The sequence below is a fragment of the Podarcis pityusensis genome (assembly GCF_964106645.2).
Source record: "Podarcis pityusensis genome assembly, chromosome: 11".
Lineage (NCBI taxonomy): Eukaryota > Metazoa > Chordata > Lepidosauria > Squamata > Lacertidae > Podarcis > Podarcis pityusensis.
Window position 1 is genome coordinate 3,306,298 of NC_138036.1, and position 20,511 is coordinate 3,326,808.

Here is a 20,511-nt window from a genome sequence, read left to right on the forward strand (position 1 = left end):
AGTGGGGAGGGGGAGTAGCATTTTGTGATTTACCTCAGATGCCAAAATGTCTTGGGCCAGCCCTGAGCTCAGGACTGCCATACTGGGTTTTAATGTTGCAAGAAGGGGAGGCAAAACATTTCCCCTCTTGACACCACTCACAACTATTATGCCTTCCCTTGGATTTCTCTTAAAAGCCAGGAGCAAAGTCTTTTTACCTGGAAACAGTGACGCAGAGCCATGGGAAATAACTGGTGTTGATTTACTTCAAAGGTCGTCTCAAATTTTTGACTTTGCCCTTGTGGCAGAACTCCAAGAACTGAAGGCCTCTTTGTTTTTGAGTTGTGTGAGCATCCAGCATAGGCCTTTCCTTATTTTAAGCTGTTGAAACTTGCATATCTGGTTCAAAGCAGCTTTCTTGAGAGCTGGTTAACTTCATGATGATATCTGAATCTGTGTTAACTGTGATGTCAAATGACTTTTGTTTTTTCCAGCGATCCTTTGAATACCTCTTTGCCAATGTCCAATACAGTGCAGGAGCCCACCTATGCCACCCCTGCCATCACTTCTGCCAGCCTCAGCGGTTCCTCCCAGACTGCTAGTCCCATAACAACCACGTCCTCCTTCGACCAGGCCTCTGTGCATAGCAGGATAACATACCAAAGTTCCGTGCCTCTATCAGAACCAATCTCAGCTGCTGTCACGGTGAGTAGGTTTTGCAAAGCATCCGTTGTGGAAATGTCACCATAGTGCAGCTTGCTTATGGAGGCCTGGGTTGAGATAAATGACCTAAGGCCTAATTCATCATACTGCTCACAGTGTCTCAGGCTTGGCTTCAGATATCGTTGACTGAAATATTTTATTCTGTTTATTAGACTTTTGTCCTTCCCTTCTTCTCAAAGGAGCCCAAGGTGGCAAACAACAAAATGATGCATTGTAAAAGAACACATTTAAGAACAAACCATATTTTATCGGAGTTATATCCCACTGTTCTTTACATCCCAGCTGGGCAGCATCTAGCAGCAATGCCATATTGATTGCTTTGTCTTTTCAAATGAAGCCACAATGTTTTGGAGTCAATGCAACCTGAAAGTCCTTGAGCAGTCAAAAGTGCTTTGCACATATGCTCAGTAATCTGCAATAACCCTGTAAAGTAGGCTAGCAGCATTATCAAACCAACACTGAGAACTACAGTCTTTCCTGAAGACTGTCTAATGAGTTGGGGACTAGCATAACTGATTACAAAAATTTAAACAGTACCAGTGATCAATTGGCAGGAACTGTTCAAACTGCAAAAGACTTAATAAGCTTAAGAGACAGTCACTTGTCATAGCAGGGGATATTTGAAAGTCTAGGTATGCTTGCTCGGACACAGGTAGCGCTGTGGTCTAAACCACTGAGCCTCTTGGGCTTGCTGATTAGAAGGTCAGCAGTTTGAATCCGCACGATGGGGTGAGCTTCCTTTGCTCTGTCCTAGCTTCTGCCAACCTAGAAGTTTGAAAGCATACCAGTGCAAGTAGATAAATAGGTACCACTGCAGCAGGAAGGTAAATGGTGTTTGTGCGCTCTGGCTTCCGTCACTGTGTTCTATTGCACCAGAAGTGGTTTAGTTGTGCTGGCCACATAACTTAGAAAGCTGTCTGCAGACAAACGCTGGCTCACTCGGCCTGAAAAGTGAGATGAGCGCTGCACCCTGTGTACACTACAACATACACAAACCAAGACATGCATTTGCAGAACTTGCACTTTAAAAGTGCCAAGCAATAGTCACTTACCTTTGAAAATCCCTGCCTGTTAACAAGCATCCTCACTAAACTCTGGCCAGCTTATTTCCTCCTTCCCTCTGACCAACCTTACATTTTGCATCACTCATTTTAATACTTAAAAGTGTAAGCCACCTTGGCAGAAAGGTGATATATGAAAGAAAGAAAGAAAGAAAGAAAGAAAGAAAGAAAGAGAAACATACATACATATGTACGTACATATGGCGGGGATCATTAATGACCAACCATAGTCTTATTTGTTTTTTCGCCTGCTCCGTCACACAGGCTAACAGAAAACAGCAATGACTTTGAAAAAGCGTTTGTCGGGTTAAAGCTGGATTTTAAAAGATAACATTGCTAAAAACCTGCCACAATTTAGATGGACTGCCCCCAATTTATTACAAGGTTCTTTGAGTTAGTAGAACGTACCCCTTAATGTATGCCCCTTACACATAATTTCTCACTGTTTTTGCATGTTAGCACACAAAAAATGACCTGAGCCGAATTCCTTTCCTTTCCTGCTGTGTTAGCTGAGATTTAGCTACCTGTTTCATTTCACTTTTGGAGAGCTGATACGCTAATTAATATTATTTGATTACTCTTCCAGAATGGACACAGCAGTGTGCGAACACAGCCAACCCTTGACAGTAAGTTCATAAACCTTTGTTATGCATGGAGTTACTAGTTTTTCCTTGCTGTGCACTTTTGTAGTATGAGTTGATAGCCTTCTTCTCTTGGAGATCAGGGTGGTGAGGACCATATTTTGTACTTGCAGCGCTTATGCTGGTTTTCCATGCAGGCCTTAGTAGTTCACAATCAAGCCAGCTGTGTGAAGCTTGCCACCTGGTGTACAGATGGGTGTTAGCAGTTAACCATATTGAGTTCAGGCTATTTCCTGCTTCCTCTGCATGCACCCTGTGCCCAAGCCCAGACTTTTGACAGGGCTGACACTGCATCCCTTTTAAAAATCATTCACTAAGAATATCTGCGGCAATCCTGCAGGGAGCTGGTATCCTGTATGAGGCCAGCGCATTTGGTGGCTCTTTGTGGTCTCTGTGCAGTTGCATATGTGAGTTCAGCCTCATTCGGGATATTTCCCAAGCTAGGCTGAAGTTTAGTCAATCCTGGACTGAGTTAGCATTCTGCTGACTGCCAGCCTTTGATTTGTTGCTCTCCTCTTTTGGGGCATGGTTTTCAGGTCTGATGGCAGATCGCTAGGCTAGTCTACCTCCACTGAATGACAGTTACTTGGGAGCGCACATGGGGAGAATGCTGTTGCACTCAGGTTCTGCTTGTGGGGTTTCCAGAGGGATCTGGTTGGCTGCTATGAAAATGAAGCTGGACTAGATGGGCCTTTGGCCTGATCCAGCTGCAGGGCTTTCTTCCTACGTTTGCTTCAGTTTCCCCACCAATTCTGTCAGGGAACTGCCATCGGAAGGAAGGGAAGTGAAAGGGCTCACACAGGTTGGGAGAGACTCAGCAGCTGAAGAGGGAACCAGTAGGGGGAGAGGAGCTGAGCTGAGGGAAAGGGAGCTGGAGGGATGGCTCAGAGACACTTCCAGCGAAAACAGTGGGGAGGTTTCAGGACCTCCTGTAGGGACACCCACTCCTCGCCGGAAACTGTCACGCAGAGAGTCCAGAAGACGTGTTTCCGTTAAGGAGCTTTTATGTTGGAAGCGATTCCGAAAGCAACCACTGTCGGAATCTGCCAGCGACTGACGGAGCCATGTTTAAGGGGCTCCGTTACAGACAGAGGTTTGCAAACTTGACCAAACTCTGAGGGACTAGGATTTTACACACAAGCAGCTCATCGTCCCATCACAGCATTCCGACAGTCTTCGTGAGCAGCTTGTGCAGGAGAAGGCATCATGAGCAACCCAGCCGGAACCGGAGAAGCAGGAGCTGGAGCGGGTCCAAGCCTGGAAGAAAGGTACCGGGTGTTGGAGGTCCAGCTAGCGCTGCAGACGGCGAGGCTTGAGGAGAGGAGGGCTCAGGATGCAGACAAAAAGGGGAAAGACACCCAGCTCGTCAGAAAGGTACCAGGATTGGTGCAGAAGTTTGGGGGGGAGCCCAAGGACTATCATGGCTTTCGGACAGAGATGCAATATGCCCTCAATCTGCAGTTTGATGAATTCCCTGACGAGGAATCACGAGTGGCTTTCGTGATTGGGCATCTTGAAAAGGGGGCGAGAGACTGGGTTAGACCCCTGATGGCAGCGAATAGTGACGTCCTAAAGGACACGATGAAGTTCTTTCGCGCCATGGATCTGATGTTTTCCAGCGATATTGAACAGGGAGTGGTCCGCAGACAGTTAATGGCTTGCAAACAGGGGAGCCGATCTGTCCGTGAGTACTGGACTGAGTTCACCATGTTGATCCATAAATTGGGGTGGGATCTATCGGCGGAACCCATTCAAATGCTCTTTGAAGAAGGGCTTTCTTCGGCTGTGAAAGACGAACTTTCCCGGGCGCCCAGGGCGGAGTCTATGGACCAGCTGACCAAATCAGCGCTGACCATAGGAGCGCGCCAGGAGGCGAGAGCATTGGAGAGGCGGGAAGGGAAGGGGGAACGTTGGAAGGAGTTCCGCATTCCAGACATTCCAGAGCCAACTTTCCCGCCGGCAGAGCCGATGGAAATCGGAACAGCGCGCGCGCGCGCAGTTTCAAAGCCCAGTGAGGGGGGAAAGAAGGAGGGAAAAGGCGCCCGGAAATGCTATCTCTGCCAACAGCCAGGTCACTTTGCCAGAGTCTGCCCCCAGAGGAAGGAATGGCAAGGGATGTAGGAGCTGTGGAGGGAAGAGAGGAAGAAATACCGAAGCAAGTAAAAGCCAACGCCTGGCTGCCACCGTCGGGGCACAGCAGCCAGGCCAAAGAGCAGTGAAAGTGCCCACGCCAGAACCTCCTAAACCCGCCCTAGTGATAGAAGTGGCGCTAGAGCTGCCAAACGGACACCCTCTAAAGATAAAGGCGCTGTTGGACTCAGGCAGCTCCTGCAATTTCATGAGCAAAGAGTTTGCAGCTGAACACCAGATACAGACGATCCCTTTAAGCAACCCCCTGCAGGTGACCACGATCGATGGCAGGGAGCTGTTGGGAGGAGAAGTCAGCTTGCAGACCGTCCCAATGATAATGAAGGTGGCAAGGCACACCGAACTGATAGCGTTTAATGTGGCCACCTTGGGAGGAGCTCCCATTATATTGGGGATGAGCTGGCTAGCGTTACATGATCCGCTGGTGGGCTGGCATCAGAGAGTGGTTTCTTTTGGTTCAGCACATTGCTTAGAACACTGCAAAGAGGGAAAGGGTTTGGCAGGGGCCCAAGCCACCCTAGCAGGGACTGAAGTAACGGAGAACGTGAAGGTACCACGACAATACGCAGATCTCCGCGACGTCTTCAGCGAAAGGGAAGCTGACCAACTACCCCCGCATAGACCCTTTGACTGTCAAATCAATTTACTCCCTGGGGCACAGCTCCCTGTAGGCAAGCTGTACGCCATGTCAGACAGAGAGATGCAGGAGCTAAGAGAGTTCATTGACAAGAACCTGAAGAGAGGGTTCATCAGAGAGTCCAGGGCGGTGGGGGGCAGCCCAGTGTTTTTTGTGGATAAAAAAAACACGAACAAGCCGAGGCTTGTGTGTGACTTCAGGGCCTTAAATGCAGTGTCAGAACCAGTGGCTTTCCCTATGCCCAGGATTGACGACATTTTGACAAGGGTCAGGAAGGGAAAGATTTTTACTAAACTGGACCTAAGGGGGGCGTACAACCTGATACGAATAAGGAAGGGGGATGAATGGAAAACCACCATGTTCACCCCTTTGGGGGCATTTGAATATTTAGTTATGCCCTTCGGCCTACAAGGAGGCTCCGCGTGCTTTCAATCGTTTATGAACCACGTCCTGGGGCCTTTGCTTTACAAGAATTGTGTGGCCTTCTTAGACGACGTGTTGGTGTATTCTGAGAATGAGGAGCAGCATGTGAGAGACGTCAGAGAAGTGTTGAGCAGGCTGCAAGCCAACCAGCTGTGGGTGAAACTGGAGAAGTGTCAGTTTCATACCAAGGAGGTGGAATTCCTGGGGTATCGCCTGTCAGACAAGGGATTGGCCATGGATCCCGGCAAGGTCCAGGCGGTGCTGGAATGGAAAACACCCAAAACAAGGAAGGATGTGCAGAGGTTCCTAGGATTTGGGAACTTCTATCGTAAGTTCATCCGAAACTTTGCCCACCTGACGGCGCCCATTACGGACTGTCTCAGCAGTAAGAAGAAGTTCGTTTGGACTGAGGAGGCGGAGCGAGCATTTGAGGAACTAAAAAGGGCCTTCGCCTCGGAACAACAACTCCTGCATGTGGATTTACAAAAACCGATGAGAGTGGAAACTGACGCATCAGACAGAGCTATTGGGGCGGTGCTTCTGCAGCCAGGGAAGGAGGAGTCAGAGTGGAGACCGTGTGCCTTTTTTTCGCGAAAGCTGAACAAATCCGAGAGGAACTACACGGTGTATGACCGAGAACTACTAGCCATTCATGAGGCGTTCCGGAGATGGAGGCACCTGCTAATTGGCGCACAACATAAGGTGCAAGTGTGCACTGACCACAAGAACCTAGAGTATTGGAGGACGGCACGAGTGCTCAACCAACGGCAAGTGAGATGGGCCCAGGAGTTCTCCAAATTTAACTTTGAGATTTGTTACGTGCCAGGCCCAGAGAACATTAGGGCGGACGCTCTCTCACGCAAACCTGAATATTTGGAGGGGGAGGGAGCACCCGAAGAGAGACATGTCATTCCAGAGGACCGCTGGGTGTGTGGGGCGGCATTGGTGGGACAAAGAGAACTGGTAGAGGAAACAGAGAATGATGAATACGCCCAGAATAAGCTCAGAGGTCTTAGGGGTGAGGGAGAGGAACCAGGGGGTTTCGAGGAAAGAAATGGAGCTTTGTATTACAAAGGGGCACTGTATATCCCTGAAGGAGACTTAAGGGGGAGGGTACTCAAGCAGTTGCACGACAGCCCCACGGCGGGGCATTTTGGACAACACAAAACCATGTGGTTGGTCACCAGGGAATTTTGGTGGCCTAAGGTGAGGGAAGATGTACGGGAGTATGTAAGAGGGTGTGAGCAATGCCAGCGAGCCAAAGGGGAGAGGCGGGCACCGGCGGGGCTATTAGAACCCTTACCAACCCCAGAACGACCTTGGGAGGCAGTGTCGATAGATTTTATGACTGATCTGCCGAAGTCCAAGGGGAAAACAGCCATCATGGTGGTGGTAGACCTACTAACAAAGATGTGCCACTTTGTAGCCTGCTCGCATGCAGTCACGGCGGAAGAGACAGCGAAGTTATTTGTAGAACACATTTTTAGGTTGCACGGGGTGCCATTGAGGGTGGTCTCAGACCGAGGAAAACAATTTACTTCCAGGTTCTGGAGGAAGCTCATGAGCTTACTGCAGGTGGAGGTCAACTTTTCGACTGCCCGGCACCCTGAAACCAACGGGCAGGCGGAAAGAGCAAACGGGGTCCTCCAGCAATACCTGAGGTGTTATGTCAATGACAGAGAGAATGACTGGGTAGAAAAGTTGGCGCTGGCGGAATTTGCCTACAACAATGCCGAGAATGTGTCCACAGGGATGAGCCCCTTCTTGGCTAATTATGGGTGTCATCCCAGGGCTTTCCCAGGGGGAGAAGGGGAGAGATGGGGTGTCCCGGCAGCCGAGCATTTTGTAGAAGAAATGGAAGCAATCCATCGTCAGCTCCAACTCAACTTAGAAAGGGCGAAGGAAGAATACAAGAGGCAGGCAGACAAGAACCGAAGGGAAGGTGAAACCATAAGGGTGGGAGATAGGGTGTGGCTGTCAACCCAAGGGTTGCCGTTCAAAGGAGGTTGTAAGAAATTAAGACCCAGGAGATTGGGTCCCTTTGAGGTCATTCAACAGGTCAACCCAGTGGCTTTCAGGCTCCGGTTACCCAACCACATGAAACTGCACCCAGTATTTCACAGGTCGTTACTGTCACCGTATGAGGGGGGACGAGAAGGGATGGCCACTCGGGGACCGGTCATAGAAGAAAGGGAATGCAGCAGCCATGTGGCAGAAATCCTCGACGCCAGATGGAAGGGGGATCAGGTGGAGTATTTGGTAGCGTGGGAAGGAGAACCGGAGTCAGAAAACACTTGGGTAATGGCAGAAGATATCAATGACGAGGTATTGATAGAAACGTTCCATCAAAGGTTCCCAAGGAAACCTCAGCCTGTGGAGAGGTTCCGGAGGGAATACTTTGGGACCACCGATGAGGAGGAGGAGTTGGAAGGATTCTCGGAATCGGAAGGGGAAGGGGAGATGGACTCTGAGGAGGAGGAGTACTTCGAGACCAGGAACCGCAACAGGTGGAGAGAAGTGTTCGGGACATCGGAAGATGAAGGAAGTTCATTCCGGGGTTTTGCCTCCTCACCGCCCGTAGAGGAGGGGGCGAGAGGGGATGAAGGGGGCCCTGGAGGGGAGGTGGATGTCAGGGAACTGCCATCGGAAGGAAGGGAAGTGAAAGGGCTCACACAGGTTGGGAGAGACTCAGCAGCTGAAGAGGGAACCAGTAGGGGGAGAGGAGCTGAGCTGAGGGAAAGGGAGCTGGAGGGATGGCTCAGAGACACTTCCAGCGAAAACAGTGGGGAGGTTTCAGGACCTCCTGTAGGGACACCCACTCCTCGCCGGAAACTGTCACGCAGAGAGTCCAGAAGACGTGTTTCCGTTAAGGAGCTTTTATGTTGGAAGCGATTCCGAAAGCAACCACTGTCGGAATCTGCCAGCGACTGACGGAGCCATGTTTAAGGGGCTCCGTTACAGACAGAGGTTTGCAAACTTGACCAAACTCTGAGGGACTAGGATTTTACACACAAGCAGCTCATCGTCCCATCACAAATTCCCTTGTTCTCTCCCAGCATTTTGCTTGCCTGTTACTCTCAAATTCACATTCCTGGCAAGGGAAGCTGCCTGGACCAGCTCTCAAAAGGAATACATTGCTTTAAGGTCCTTTACGTAGGTCGACTAGTTAAAGCTTCACACTAGATTGTTAGTGAAGTGTGTTGTTTTTTCTTCAAGTGCCATGAGCTCACAACTATGAGTGCCTAATTGTTCTCTGATGTGTTTGGATGTGTCTTGCCCCCTCCAACTGTTGCTTGGGTTTTTTATTTCAATCACAGTAGTTAACACTTCACCTTAAATTACTTGCTAGGCTGTCTGGCGGAGCGGGTCTTGCTGGAGCAACTTGGTTACCCTGTGGAATCTAGCAAGCCACAATGAATAGACTATGATGTTCACCTTCCAAGCACATATCTGATACAATATGCTGTGGAAAATCCTGTGACTGAGTCTTTTCTGCTAACGTCTAGAGAGTTATGCTGTTACATTTTGTGTATTTTTAGAAAATAGGGCTGTTAAAATTTTGCAAAACCCAGAAGCAATTTTTTCAGCAATGCCCTAGGGGTGGAAAGCAAGTCAATTTTTAAAGCTTATAGCTTTCCCTTGGGAACCTCCAGGCTTTTCCAGCTATTTTTGTACAAAACAGCTTTACTTGGTGGGATTTTTGTTGTTGTAATTAATGTACCAAGAGAACCAGACCAGCTGACCTACAAGACACTCCTTATCCTTACTGCTGGGTAAGGAAATGGGTGAGGCTTATCAGGAAGGAAATCCACTGGGCTAACATCACATTTGGGCCAAAGAATTAAGTGGTCCATTGACATCTTGGAAGTTTGCATTGCGTGAATCGTTCTGGGTTTTTTTCTTTCTTTGTAGTACCCTTTGATCTTAGCAGTCATTTTTGGGAGGCTTCTAGAGTTCTCTTTTAAGCAGGGATTCTTCATGAGACACATTTTGCCATAATAAAACATAGATTTATATATTAACACGTTAAAATAAATCTACTTGACACTTAGAGGCAAAATTCGTGGTTGTGATATATCTGTCAGTGGACTGGAGTGCTTCAGAATGCGGGCTTGAATGCTTCTATATATTTTGCAGCCTGAATAGATTGTTTATTTGCTTGGGTGGCTGAGCTCTACCTCTACCCCTTGCTTGTTGAATTGTCCTTCCTGGCCAGTAGAATCTGCCAGGACCAGGCTGTCAGTATGGACTTTGGAGATTATAAATACTTAACTGAGGGAGAAGGTAGTTCAGCCTCTCTAAAGGATGCAGTGGTAAAGATGCTGCTGTAGAAGCCAGATTTAAGTCCATTGAAGTATGGGAAATCTGTTTTGGATGGGGTTCAGTTACTCCTGAAGAATCAGGTACACAACCTGGAGGTGCCCCTGGCTTCACCTCATTCAGTGAAAGTGCAGGAGACACCAATGGCAAGAATTCCTTTAACCAACTTTGACTGGTTTTCCAGCCGCTGACAATATCTAGAGTATATAGATCTTGCTACTGTGACACTCAGGTTATATCCATTGTGCTTCATAGGGCTGCCTTTAAAGACCGTTTGGAAATTTTAACATTTCAGAATATGGGAGCAAAAACGTCAGTAGAGGCCAAGCATGCAGAACATACAACACCAGTTCTGTAACTGTTACACTGGCTGCCTGTTTGTATCTGAGCCCAGGTCACAGTGCTGCTTGTGATCATTTGAAGTCCATAATCATTTGGAACCAGGTTGTCTGAGGGACTGCGTGGTCCCATACAAGCCTGTCTGGAAGTTGTAATCCATCACTGAGACCCTGCTGTCTGGTCTGTCCATAAGAAATATTAGGCTGAAGAGAGCCTTTTTAGTGATGGCCCCATACTTACGGAATACTCTCCCCTGGGAAATATGAGCCTTTCCAGCTTTGGAAACTTAAAAGAAACAAAACATGTTTATTTCAGTTTGATTTCTAATTAATAGCTGCTATTCAGTTTTAAGGGAAAGTAATACAGTGTGGTTGCAATTTGATTGTAACTTTATTATGTTTTATTGCTATTCTTGAATTTGATAAAATACCACCTTGAAGGGGCAGTTGTATGAATCTGATACAATCAATAAACTCTGTGTGTGTTCCCACTCCGTCCTGTGCACAGATATCCGAATCATACAAGATAGCTCGGCTCTTTTAACGACTTCTAGAAAGATGTTGCTGGTTTTTTTTTTTCATGTTTAACCTGTGCAAACCTGTGTGGACTATTCCTGGAGGTTTGCTTGTTGTCCACACAATAGAGAAAACTACGTTGGCTGGCTGTTGACTCCTTGGCAGCATAGATCATCATTCACAGATGCCACCTCTCACAGCATCATCTCTTGTTCTGCTCTTTGCCTCTTTGCTCCTTCCAGCTATCCTGGTGGTTTTCCGCTTGGCTGAAATAACACAGCCACACTTGCTTGTTGGGGAGCTGAATGGGCTGAGGGAGAGAACCATGGTGTGGCAGAGGCATTACTTTTAAGAGTAGATGTACAGCCACTGGGCAGACAAAGTCATGGTGTGTGGATAATGAGAACCGTGTGGACTTGTCATTGCGCAGAGTTGCTGATGCTTTCCTAATGCCGTTATGGCCCAGTGATTGGATATATGTTTTTTCTCATGCGCGTGCCATTTTACACATACACCTTCCCAACCAGCTTGGTTGTGCTGTGCCCCTCCTCTGAATTGCTTTTCCCAACTTATTTCAGCCACTCCATCAATTCCAGCCTCTAAGACAGAAACCTCTCCTCCGGCCCTGCCCGCCAAAGGCTGTTCCTTGCCTAGCACCACGGCCACCACAGCTTTGCTTCTACCTTCGGCACCACCGCATACAGCAGCACTTCCCAGCTTGCCGCAGTCAAATGACTTGGTCAGCAGCTCACTCTCCCAGTTAAGCAGGTACAGCAGGGTGGTAAGGGGTGGGTATGAGTTGGAGGTGGGTGGGCAGGCGCACAAGTGGTGCTCCTCTGTGTCTCCTTAACCTGCACAAGGCCAGCTTACTCCAGTTTCATTTGACACACTTCCACCAAAGGCCCAAGTTGCACAATGATGCAGACACATGGCTCACCCACCACCACTGGTTACCAAAAGGAAGCCAGTTAGGCTGCTGGAAATGCTGAGTTTGTGTGGTGCTGGTGACCGGCTAACTCTTAGCACCTATATTTGCACCTGCTGAAGCTTCTGGTTTACAAGTCTAGCCTTGAGGTTACAAGATGTGGGTGGCTTTCTTTTAATGGTGAGAATTGCCCAGTGACCTCCTAGCTCTTAAACTACCTGCCCACTCCAGTGCTGGTCATTGTCGTTTTGAAAGAAACCAGATATGTCCCCAGATGACAGTCTCCCCCCTCCCTCTACGTACTCAGATGTGAACTGACCCTCAGTTATCTTATCCCTCACACTTGTTTTCCTCCCAGTTCTCTCTCAAATCATCAGAGCAGCCTCTCATCTGCCTCAGCACTGTCTTCATCTACATCACACACGGTAAGTTCCTTGCATGTTTCAAGAGCTTAAATTACCTACCCTTACTAAAAATTAGGCTCTCTTGCAATGGAACGGGTGTCTTCCTTTTGACTTGGAGTGAGGAATCGTTTCCCTTATACACAATCTTTTTGTCACTCGTTACCTGCCAGAACTAATAGTTCTGAATGATTTTTTCCCTTCTCTGTGCCTCAAGACATTGAGGTTTGCCTGCTGGGTAGCTTCCACTATAATCAAAGGGGGAAACGGCACAGCATTGGAGAAGGATGCTACTTGAAAGTTGGTAGAAGCAGCAGCGGATGTTGTTGGTAGGGGAGATATCCAAGATCCACTTGTATGTACCAGCTGACAACAGAGAATTGATAATCTTGTAAATGATGATGGCAGAATTTTGGTGGCAGCTGGCAGAACTTTATCTTGATGCTTTGTGCTTGAAGTAAAAACTCCCAGATGCTTGAATAGCTTTTAGATTCATATTTCACAGTAGGCTGGTCACCAAGAAGTGATAAATCCTAGAATCCCCATTATTAAAGCATACAGTGGTACCTTGGGTTACATACGCTTCAGGTTACAGACTCCACTAACCCAGAAATAGTACCTCGGGTTAAGAACTTTGCTTCAGGATGAGAACAGAAATCGTGCTCCTGTGGCACGGCAGCAGGAGGAGGCCCTATTAGCTGAAGTGGTGCTTCAGGTTAAGAACGGACCTCTGGAACGAATTAAGTACTTAACCCGAGGTACCACTGTACTGTTTAACATTACATGAAACCTCTGAGTGGGGTTATCCAGAGGTTTGGAGTACGTTGTCAGCAATATGCTGATGACACACAGCTCTACTTCTCCTTTGCATCTGCAGGTGAGGCAGTGGAAATGCTGGACCATCGTCTCGCCTCAGTTATGGACTGGATGAGAACCAGTAAACTGAAGCTCAGTCCAGAAAAAGACTGAGGCACTGTTAGTGGGCAGTTCCCCTGGCTGGTTGGGAGGTTGCCTGCTCCCTCTGAAGGAGCGTGTACATAGCTTGGGGTACTTCTGGGTCCTTTGCTGTTGCTTAAGGCTCAGGTGGCCTCAGTGTTACGGAGTGCCTTCTATCAGCTTCAGCTAGTGGCCCAGCTGTGCCCCCATCTGGACAGGGACAGCCTAACTTCAGTTGTCTATGTTCTGGATTACTGAAACACATTATGCATGGGGTTGCCTCTCAAGATGGTTTGGAAACTTCAGCCGGTTCAGAAGTTAGTGGCCAGATTGTGCACTGGGGCAAGATGGTTTGAACATATCCTGCCAATCCTGGCCCAACTGCACTGGCTCCCAATTAGTTTCCAGGCCCAATTCAAAATGCTGGGTGGCAACACAAGAAGGGGCCTTTTCTGTGGTGGCTCCCCATTTGTGGAATGTTCTCCCAGGGAGGCTTGCCTGGCACCTTCATTATATACCTTTAGGTGCCACGCAAAAACATTCCTCTTCTAATTTGACTAATTAAACAGTCTATGGCCTTTTAAACTGTGTATTGTGGGTGTGTTGTTTTGTTTTATTATTATGGTATGAATTTTTATGTTTTCATATTGATAACTGCCCTGTGATATAGGGTGATATAGAAATTTAAGTTAATAATAATAATAATAATAATAATAATAATAATATACTGGAGAATGTACTACAGAACTTTAAGAACGATTTTCGGGTGGCAATACAAGACCCTCCACTCCAGCTTCCTATGCTGCTTGCTTACAAAGTTTAGCATTTTTTTCCAGCCTGCCAGCCCCCTTTGCTTGCTCTTTAACCCCCTTTCTTTGTGTGTGCGTTTGTCTTTCCTTTCCAGCACACTAGTGTTGAGAACTCCGCTGCGCTCCAGCCTTCTGCTGCGCTCCAGCCTTCCACCACCTTTTCCGTTGCTTCAACCTTGGCCACCACCTCTTCGGTCTCCAGCATGGCCAACTCTACCAACAGCCTTGGCCTGAATGTGACCAGTGTCTCTCTGCCGGCTCCCACCACGCGGGCAGCTCCCTTAGTGTCTTCAGGTTCGCAATATTAACCGATCGTGTGGATATAGCGAGAGAGGACGTTTGTCTGCCTGTTGAGCACCTCTTGTCCAGCCATAAAAACTGTGTTGAGAAATTCTATGCCTTTTCTAAAAGACTTCGCCTTTGCAGCATGCTTTGCACAGTGGCCTGTAAAATAAAAGTTGCCTGCCTTTTTAACGCGTGGGAATATTTGATGGGGGAAACCGCTACCAAGCATTTAACTTGCTACCTTGTCTATATCTCCCCACCCCCACCACTGGTTGTAAGGAAAAACAGAAAAGTGTCAGGTTCTTCAACCTTGCCAAAAACATTTCCAATTATCTGAAAATTTTAATCATGGAAAGCGAAATGTGTAATTTTTTGTGGGTATGATTTTCACAATTCTTTTAACAGAAGTTCCCCTGATCTCCACCCCAGCCTTTTTATCTGGCCAAGTAGGTTCTATTTGTGTTCCAGCAGGCTCTGTTCCCTGTGAGTGCATAGAACAGGAATGGAACGGTGGGTGGGTTCATTGGCAAAAGAGACAAGGAAATACGTCCTCACCAATCCCAGGGGATCTTAATGGTCTCTTGTGCTAAGTATTACAGAGAGAGGGGGTATAGTTTGTTTCTCAGGTGCATGCATTGCCTCCCGAAGGTTCATCATCTTTCCTGGCATTTCCCATTGAAGTATCTTGAGTGACAGGGCTGGGAAAAAGCTGCTTTCAGTCAGAGGAGACAGCTGCAGACTGACTGTACAGCTTCAGAGGCTGCAGTCCTAACCACCCTGGCCTTGGAAGTAAGACACTCTGGATTACTTCTAAGCAGGCATGGTTAGAATTGTGCCAATAGCCCTTAAGTTCTTGGATTGTAAGGAGTCAGATCTGCATACTAAGAAGTCTCAGTTGAATGTTTCCACAAGGAATGGGAAACACAATAAATTATCAAGGGAGCTGGCAGTTAGCTTGATTGAGTCAATCTTTATTATTTAGCAGTGGGAAATCTGTGGCCCTCCAAGTGTTAGAAGCATGGAATTGTAGAATTGGAAGGGGCCACGACAGTCATCTAGCCCAACCTCCTGCAATGCCGGAATCTTTTATCCAATGTGGGGATCAAACCCACACGCCTGGGATTAAGAGTCTCATGCTATACTGACTGTTGTGGACTATAACTCACACCAGCCCTGACTGTTGGCCTTGTTGACTGGGCCTCATGGAGGTTGTAGTCCAACAACATCTGGAACGTCACAGGTTTCCCATCCCTGGTTTAGATGCAGACATTTGCAAGCTTGGCTTAAATTTACATCCTGTCCTATCACTTAAAACACTTGGCAGATCATATTTATCAACACTTTGTTGTTTAAATAAAACAGTTTAAGAAATATTGAATTGCCTCGCAGCTACCCTCGGATATTAAACACTTTCCCAGATAGGACTTGTGTCACTTCCAGAAAATTATGAGTTCTGCACTTTTCTGACTGAGCCCTCCTGCTTACACTATCTACGATAAGAGCCCTTTTTTCTGTCCTTAGGGTTAGCTCTCCCGACCCCTTCAGGACAGAGTTGCAAAGTGCTGGAAAGTGAAATGGAATGTGGAAAATAAATTAAGACCTTCCAAATTGGAATTTTCTCAGTTGGGCCGTTCCAAACTCTGGCAAGAGTTTAGCTAGTCTATATTTGGAGAAGTTTTGTGGCCAAGGTCAATGTAGGTAGACTTTACTATGTCAAAAGGAATAGAAAATGGTTGTGAGATCCTACCTTAAGATTCTAGCATCCTTTTGCCTGAGTAGTTGTCCCTTCATGAGCATAAGCATGCTCTCAGTGGAGACTGTTCTCTACCAATGTGGTATTGAGCTGATATTTCTTAGCTAAGTTTAATAGAACATGTAAGGGTGCATCTCTTGCCAGTTTAAACAGTGGTCTGCTTTGCACATTATGTTCGGCCAAACCATGGCTTTGTGGGAGCATGTGGGTTCCCAGAGAGGAGATTACAGTTCCTGGTGGTTCTAGCACAGCACTACACTGAGCAAAGCTTTGGTTTGGCTTAATGTACTGCATTGTGCAAACTCAGTCTGGTGGTTTAGCTTTCCTGGAGAACCTGAATTGTAAATCTTAGGACAAACTTTGATTACAGCTCATGATTAGTCTGGAGGGAGCTTAGATCACAAGCTCAGGGAACCGACAAGAGAGCTTGTTGTTTCTCCCCACCTAGGAAGTGTAAAAAGCTGGCTAGCAAAGAAAACTGCTTCTTAATAACTTTTCTTGCTGTGCCTGCTGGTCTCAGAATTAAACTACTGCACGGTATAGAATTCCAGTTGCAGAGAGTTTACCTCCCCGGACAAAGACAAGAAGTTGAGGAAATGGGACCAGGAAAGGGTTAACATACAGAATGGGGAGGAAATGAGACTGCTGCGGTCCAGGAGAAGGCATCAGTGGGAAGATGGAAGAGGCAGAAGAACTGGGGTAGGGGTATGGGAATAAGGTGGAGGCAGCAGCCTGAAGGAGCCCCTTCTTGGAACCCTGAAGAAGCTGCTGCCTGAAGTGTAGACAAAGCTGAGCAAGATGGACCATTGGCAGATTCCTATGATAAGCGGTGACTGAAGCTTGTCAAAGGGTGCCTTCTGACTATCAGTATTTTGCAGGAGAGATTTCGGCGCCTGCTGGAACATTAGGTTTGCTCATTTAAAGTGAATTGAAGTTCTCTGCTATCCTAGCACAATAAACCCTCACAAAAAAACAAACACAACCTGGACTTCTTACTGTTTGGAAACACATTGAAAAATGTTGGATAGATGAATGATAAACAGGAAGACGTGTAAACAGCCCGCAAGCAAATTGGGAAGAATGCAGAATGAATGCTGTTTTGACATACTGTATAACCACCCCACCCTCAGATCAGAATAGTAAGAACTGAATATAAAGTTGTCTCCATGTAAGCAAATCAGGATTCATGCTGAGTAAACACGTATTCTGAAGGAGCCCAAAGAGCGTATTTCAGATCCCGAAACTTGCTTTTTCTTCCTTTTTTGTTGGTATTTTTGTTTTATATATTATATATAAAAACATGTCTTTTGGTTCTGCAGGCAAAGCACCCCCCAACCTGCCCCAAGGTGTACCACCCTTGTTACATAACCAGTATATTGTTGGACCTGGAGGACTTCTGCCAGCCTACCCAGTAAGCGGTTTCCTTGTGCCTCCCGCAAATGAACTTGGCTTCCACCTCCATGTTGCAGGCATCTGGGGCAGAGTGTGTGTGTGTGTGTGTGTGTGTGTGTGTGTGTGTGTGTCTGTCTGTCTGTCTGTCTGTCCCAGCCAGGTTGTGCAGAATGGACTGTCTGTGGACCACCGGCTTGTTCTGTGGCTCACTTCTAAAGATGATAATGAGAGTTGTACTGCTTGGGTTGCATGCACAGCTGGGCCCACCCTGAACCTGAAAGATAACCCATTTTGCCAGCCTGGGGCCTTCCAGATGTTTTGGATTGCAACTCCTGCCGGGCCCAGCCAGCAAGAGCCCTTATTCCTCTGACCTCTGAATTTCCATTGACTTAACATCTAATCTGGAGTATAGCAACAGTTTCTGAACTGACTTTTTGTTTCATAGAATCAAGAGTTGGAAGGGATACTGAGGTTCATCGAGCCCCATCCCTTGCAATGCAGGAATCTCAGCTAAAGCATCCATGACAGAGGGCCATCCAATCTCTGCTTAAAGCCTACAAGGAAGGGTTGTCCTCTGTCAGGGATGCTTTAGTTGAGATTCCTGCATTGCAGGGGGTTGGACTACATGATCCTTGAGGTCCCTTCCAAATCTACAACGCTATGAGTCCGCTCCGCTGTTGGAACAGCTCTTACTGTCAATTGTCCCCTGACAGTTGTCTCACAAAGTCATTCACAAGCATCTTAGAAGTACATAGCTTTGCTTTCAAGCCATAGCCTTGGAACTGATATTGGGAGGAAGGTGAAAGTCTTGGTTTCACTGTAGGCTCGCTCTTTCTTTTGACAGCCACAAGTTAAAAGTCCAATACAGGAATTGATTGGGAGGGCGCGAAAGTGTGGAAAATTGTATGTTTATTCAGAATGCATTGTCTGATCCTGGCTGTACCTGCATTTTTTGTCCCTTAATAAAGTTAACTGCAGCAAAGCTTAAGAGGGCCTTAAGCCAGGGCTAGAAAACCAGTCTGATGCTACTGGACTAACACTCCACACACACACACACACACACACACACAGGAAAAAACATTCCTGACCATTGCCCATGCTGGCTGGAGCTGATGGGAGTTGCAATTCTCTAGGTGTTGATGGACTCCACATTCCCCATTTCAAAGCAATATTCTCTCAGCCTGAGAACCCCTACCCCCAATCTACAACAGAAATACAACCATGCTGACCTACCTAGCTGGGCTGTGGTATGCGTTATAAGAAGACTGTGTGGATGAGCTCTATAAATGCTAGGCACTTGAGAATGTGATGCTGCTTCTGCTGAATACTACGAATTACCATATTTTTCGCCCTATAGGACGCACCGTCCCATAAGGCGCACCTAGTTTTTTGGGGGGGAAATAAAGGGGAAAAAATTATTTCCCCCCCAGGCGCGGGGCTGGGGCGGGGGAGGCCCGAGCTTCCCCCGACCCCAGCCCCCAAACAGGCAGCTCTCTGCAAGCCGTGGGAGCCCAGTGCTGGCTCCTGCTGCTTGCGGAGAGCTCCGCGAAGCCTGGACGCGCTGATCTCAGCGCGCGCAGGCTTCGGCATGCAGGCAACTCTCCGCAGGCAGCGGGAGCACTCCCGCTGCTTGCGGAGAGGTCCGCGAAGCCTGGAGAGCGAGAGGGGTCGGTGCGCACCGACCCTCTCGCTCTCCAGGCTTCAGCGAAAGTCTGCATTCGCCCCATAGGACGCACACACATTTCCCCTTCATTTTTGGAGGGGAAAAAGTGCGTCCTATAGGGTGAAAAATACGGTACGTTTTCATTTAGCCAAAAGCACCAGGCTACTGTGCTTCACAGGGTAGTGTAATAAGCAAACTCTATCCTTCAAAAAGTGCAGCAGTTCCTCCAAAGGATGCTGTTCAGCCAGCATGACATTTGACATAACGAAAACCTGGTGGTTTTAAAATGCTGCTTGCTTTATGAGCCTGGATTGAGAATTTGCCAGTCTAAGTGGTTCCTTGGGAGTCCTGCCTTACAACTTCTTTCTGTGTTTTCTCCCTCTTCCTCCTCCTCCTCCTCTCTGTCTTCAAGCAGATTTATGGTTATGATGATCTCCAAATGCTGCAGTCCAGGCTGCCTGTGGTAAGTAGAATTTCCTGGGTTGTTGGTTTTTTCAAGCTGTAACTGAGCTGGTTTCATTTTTGGGAGGTTTACACTGGTCATAGAGTAGTGGAATGTTCATGGGCTCTGAGGTCTATTCTGTCTGCTGTGATGTGTTTATTTGCTCTGCAGCTGCCTGTCTCTGTTTCTTTGCTTGCTTGTTTTAAACAAATTGCCCCTCTGTGATGCACCTGCTTTTGGAGACCTGTGTACATCCTGTTGGATTCCATTATGCCCTGCAGCAGCCTGCAACAACCTGCTGCCCTCCAGAGATTTTGGACTAAATCTCCCATAGTCCCTGACCATTGCCCATGCTGGCTGGGGCTGAGGGGAGTTGTAGACCAAATATCTGGAGGGACTGGGTTGGAGAAGCCTGCTAAGTGTTGTGGGAAAAGGAGGGTTAATCCAGGACGGGATTTTGTTGACATACTCATGCTGCAACATTATATAGCAGCGGTTTTCAACCTGTGGGTCCCCAGATGTTGTTGGACTACAACTCCCATCATCCCTGAGCTCTGGCCTTGCTAGCTAGGGGTGATGGGAGTTGTAGTCCAACAACATCTGGGGACCCACAGGTTGAGAAAGGCTGTTACATAGTATCTTGTGGCATGACCAGCCTCCTGGGAAGAGACCGTGATGCTCCCTGTTTTGAAGAAGGCTCTTCTGTCTCTGCACTGGGTAGGAGTTAAGCAACTCCGAATGGTGGCGCTCAGATGGGGTGCTGGAGGTGTAAATGACTATCAGACTTTGAAAAGCTGATATCACCAGATCAAGTTCATCAATTTTCTTGAATTAATGAGCGTTTTAATTGGATTTTAAGTAACTGTGCAATGAGTTGTTGCTGCTTTGAATTTTGTTGAGTTATCTTCCTTAGTGGGTCATGGAAACTGCTGTTCTGAACCATGCTTTTTAGGGGCTGGGTGGGCTGAATTTTGGGGGGGAACCGCTGTTCTAGAACTGCATCGGCTGAGGTTCATGCCAAGGTTTGGAAAAAGGCTGGAGTTGCCTTGGTGGGGCAATATTGGTCTTGAGATTGATGGGGGAGAGGGTCACTCCTGGTGGGGATTTTGTCATAAGTGA

General features: G+C 47.5%; 1 protein-coding gene across 5 annotated transcripts in view; it reads left to right on the forward strand.

The window, feature by feature from the left end:
• Positions 1-20,511, forward strand: part of UBAP2 (ubiquitin associated protein 2) — an 84,631-nt gene that overhangs the window by 47,193 nt on the left and 16,927 nt on the right. For 4 of the 5 annotated variants that reach the window (XM_080973428.1, XM_080973430.1, XM_080973429.1 and 1 more), the window contains 7 exons: positions 474-684; positions 2,350-2,389; positions 11,365-11,554; positions 12,070-12,136; positions 13,953-14,151; positions 17,215-17,306; positions 19,363-19,413. In XM_080973428.1, the coding sequence (XP_080829554.1) occupies positions 474-684; positions 2,350-2,389; positions 11,365-11,554; positions 12,070-12,136; positions 13,953-14,151; positions 17,215-17,306; positions 19,363-19,413 (850 nt within the window). The remainder of the gene's footprint in view (positions 1-473; positions 685-2,349; positions 2,390-11,364; positions 11,555-12,069; positions 12,137-13,952; positions 14,152-17,214; positions 17,307-19,362; positions 19,414-20,511) is intronic. The other variant, XM_080973431.1, reaches the window with a different exon arrangement.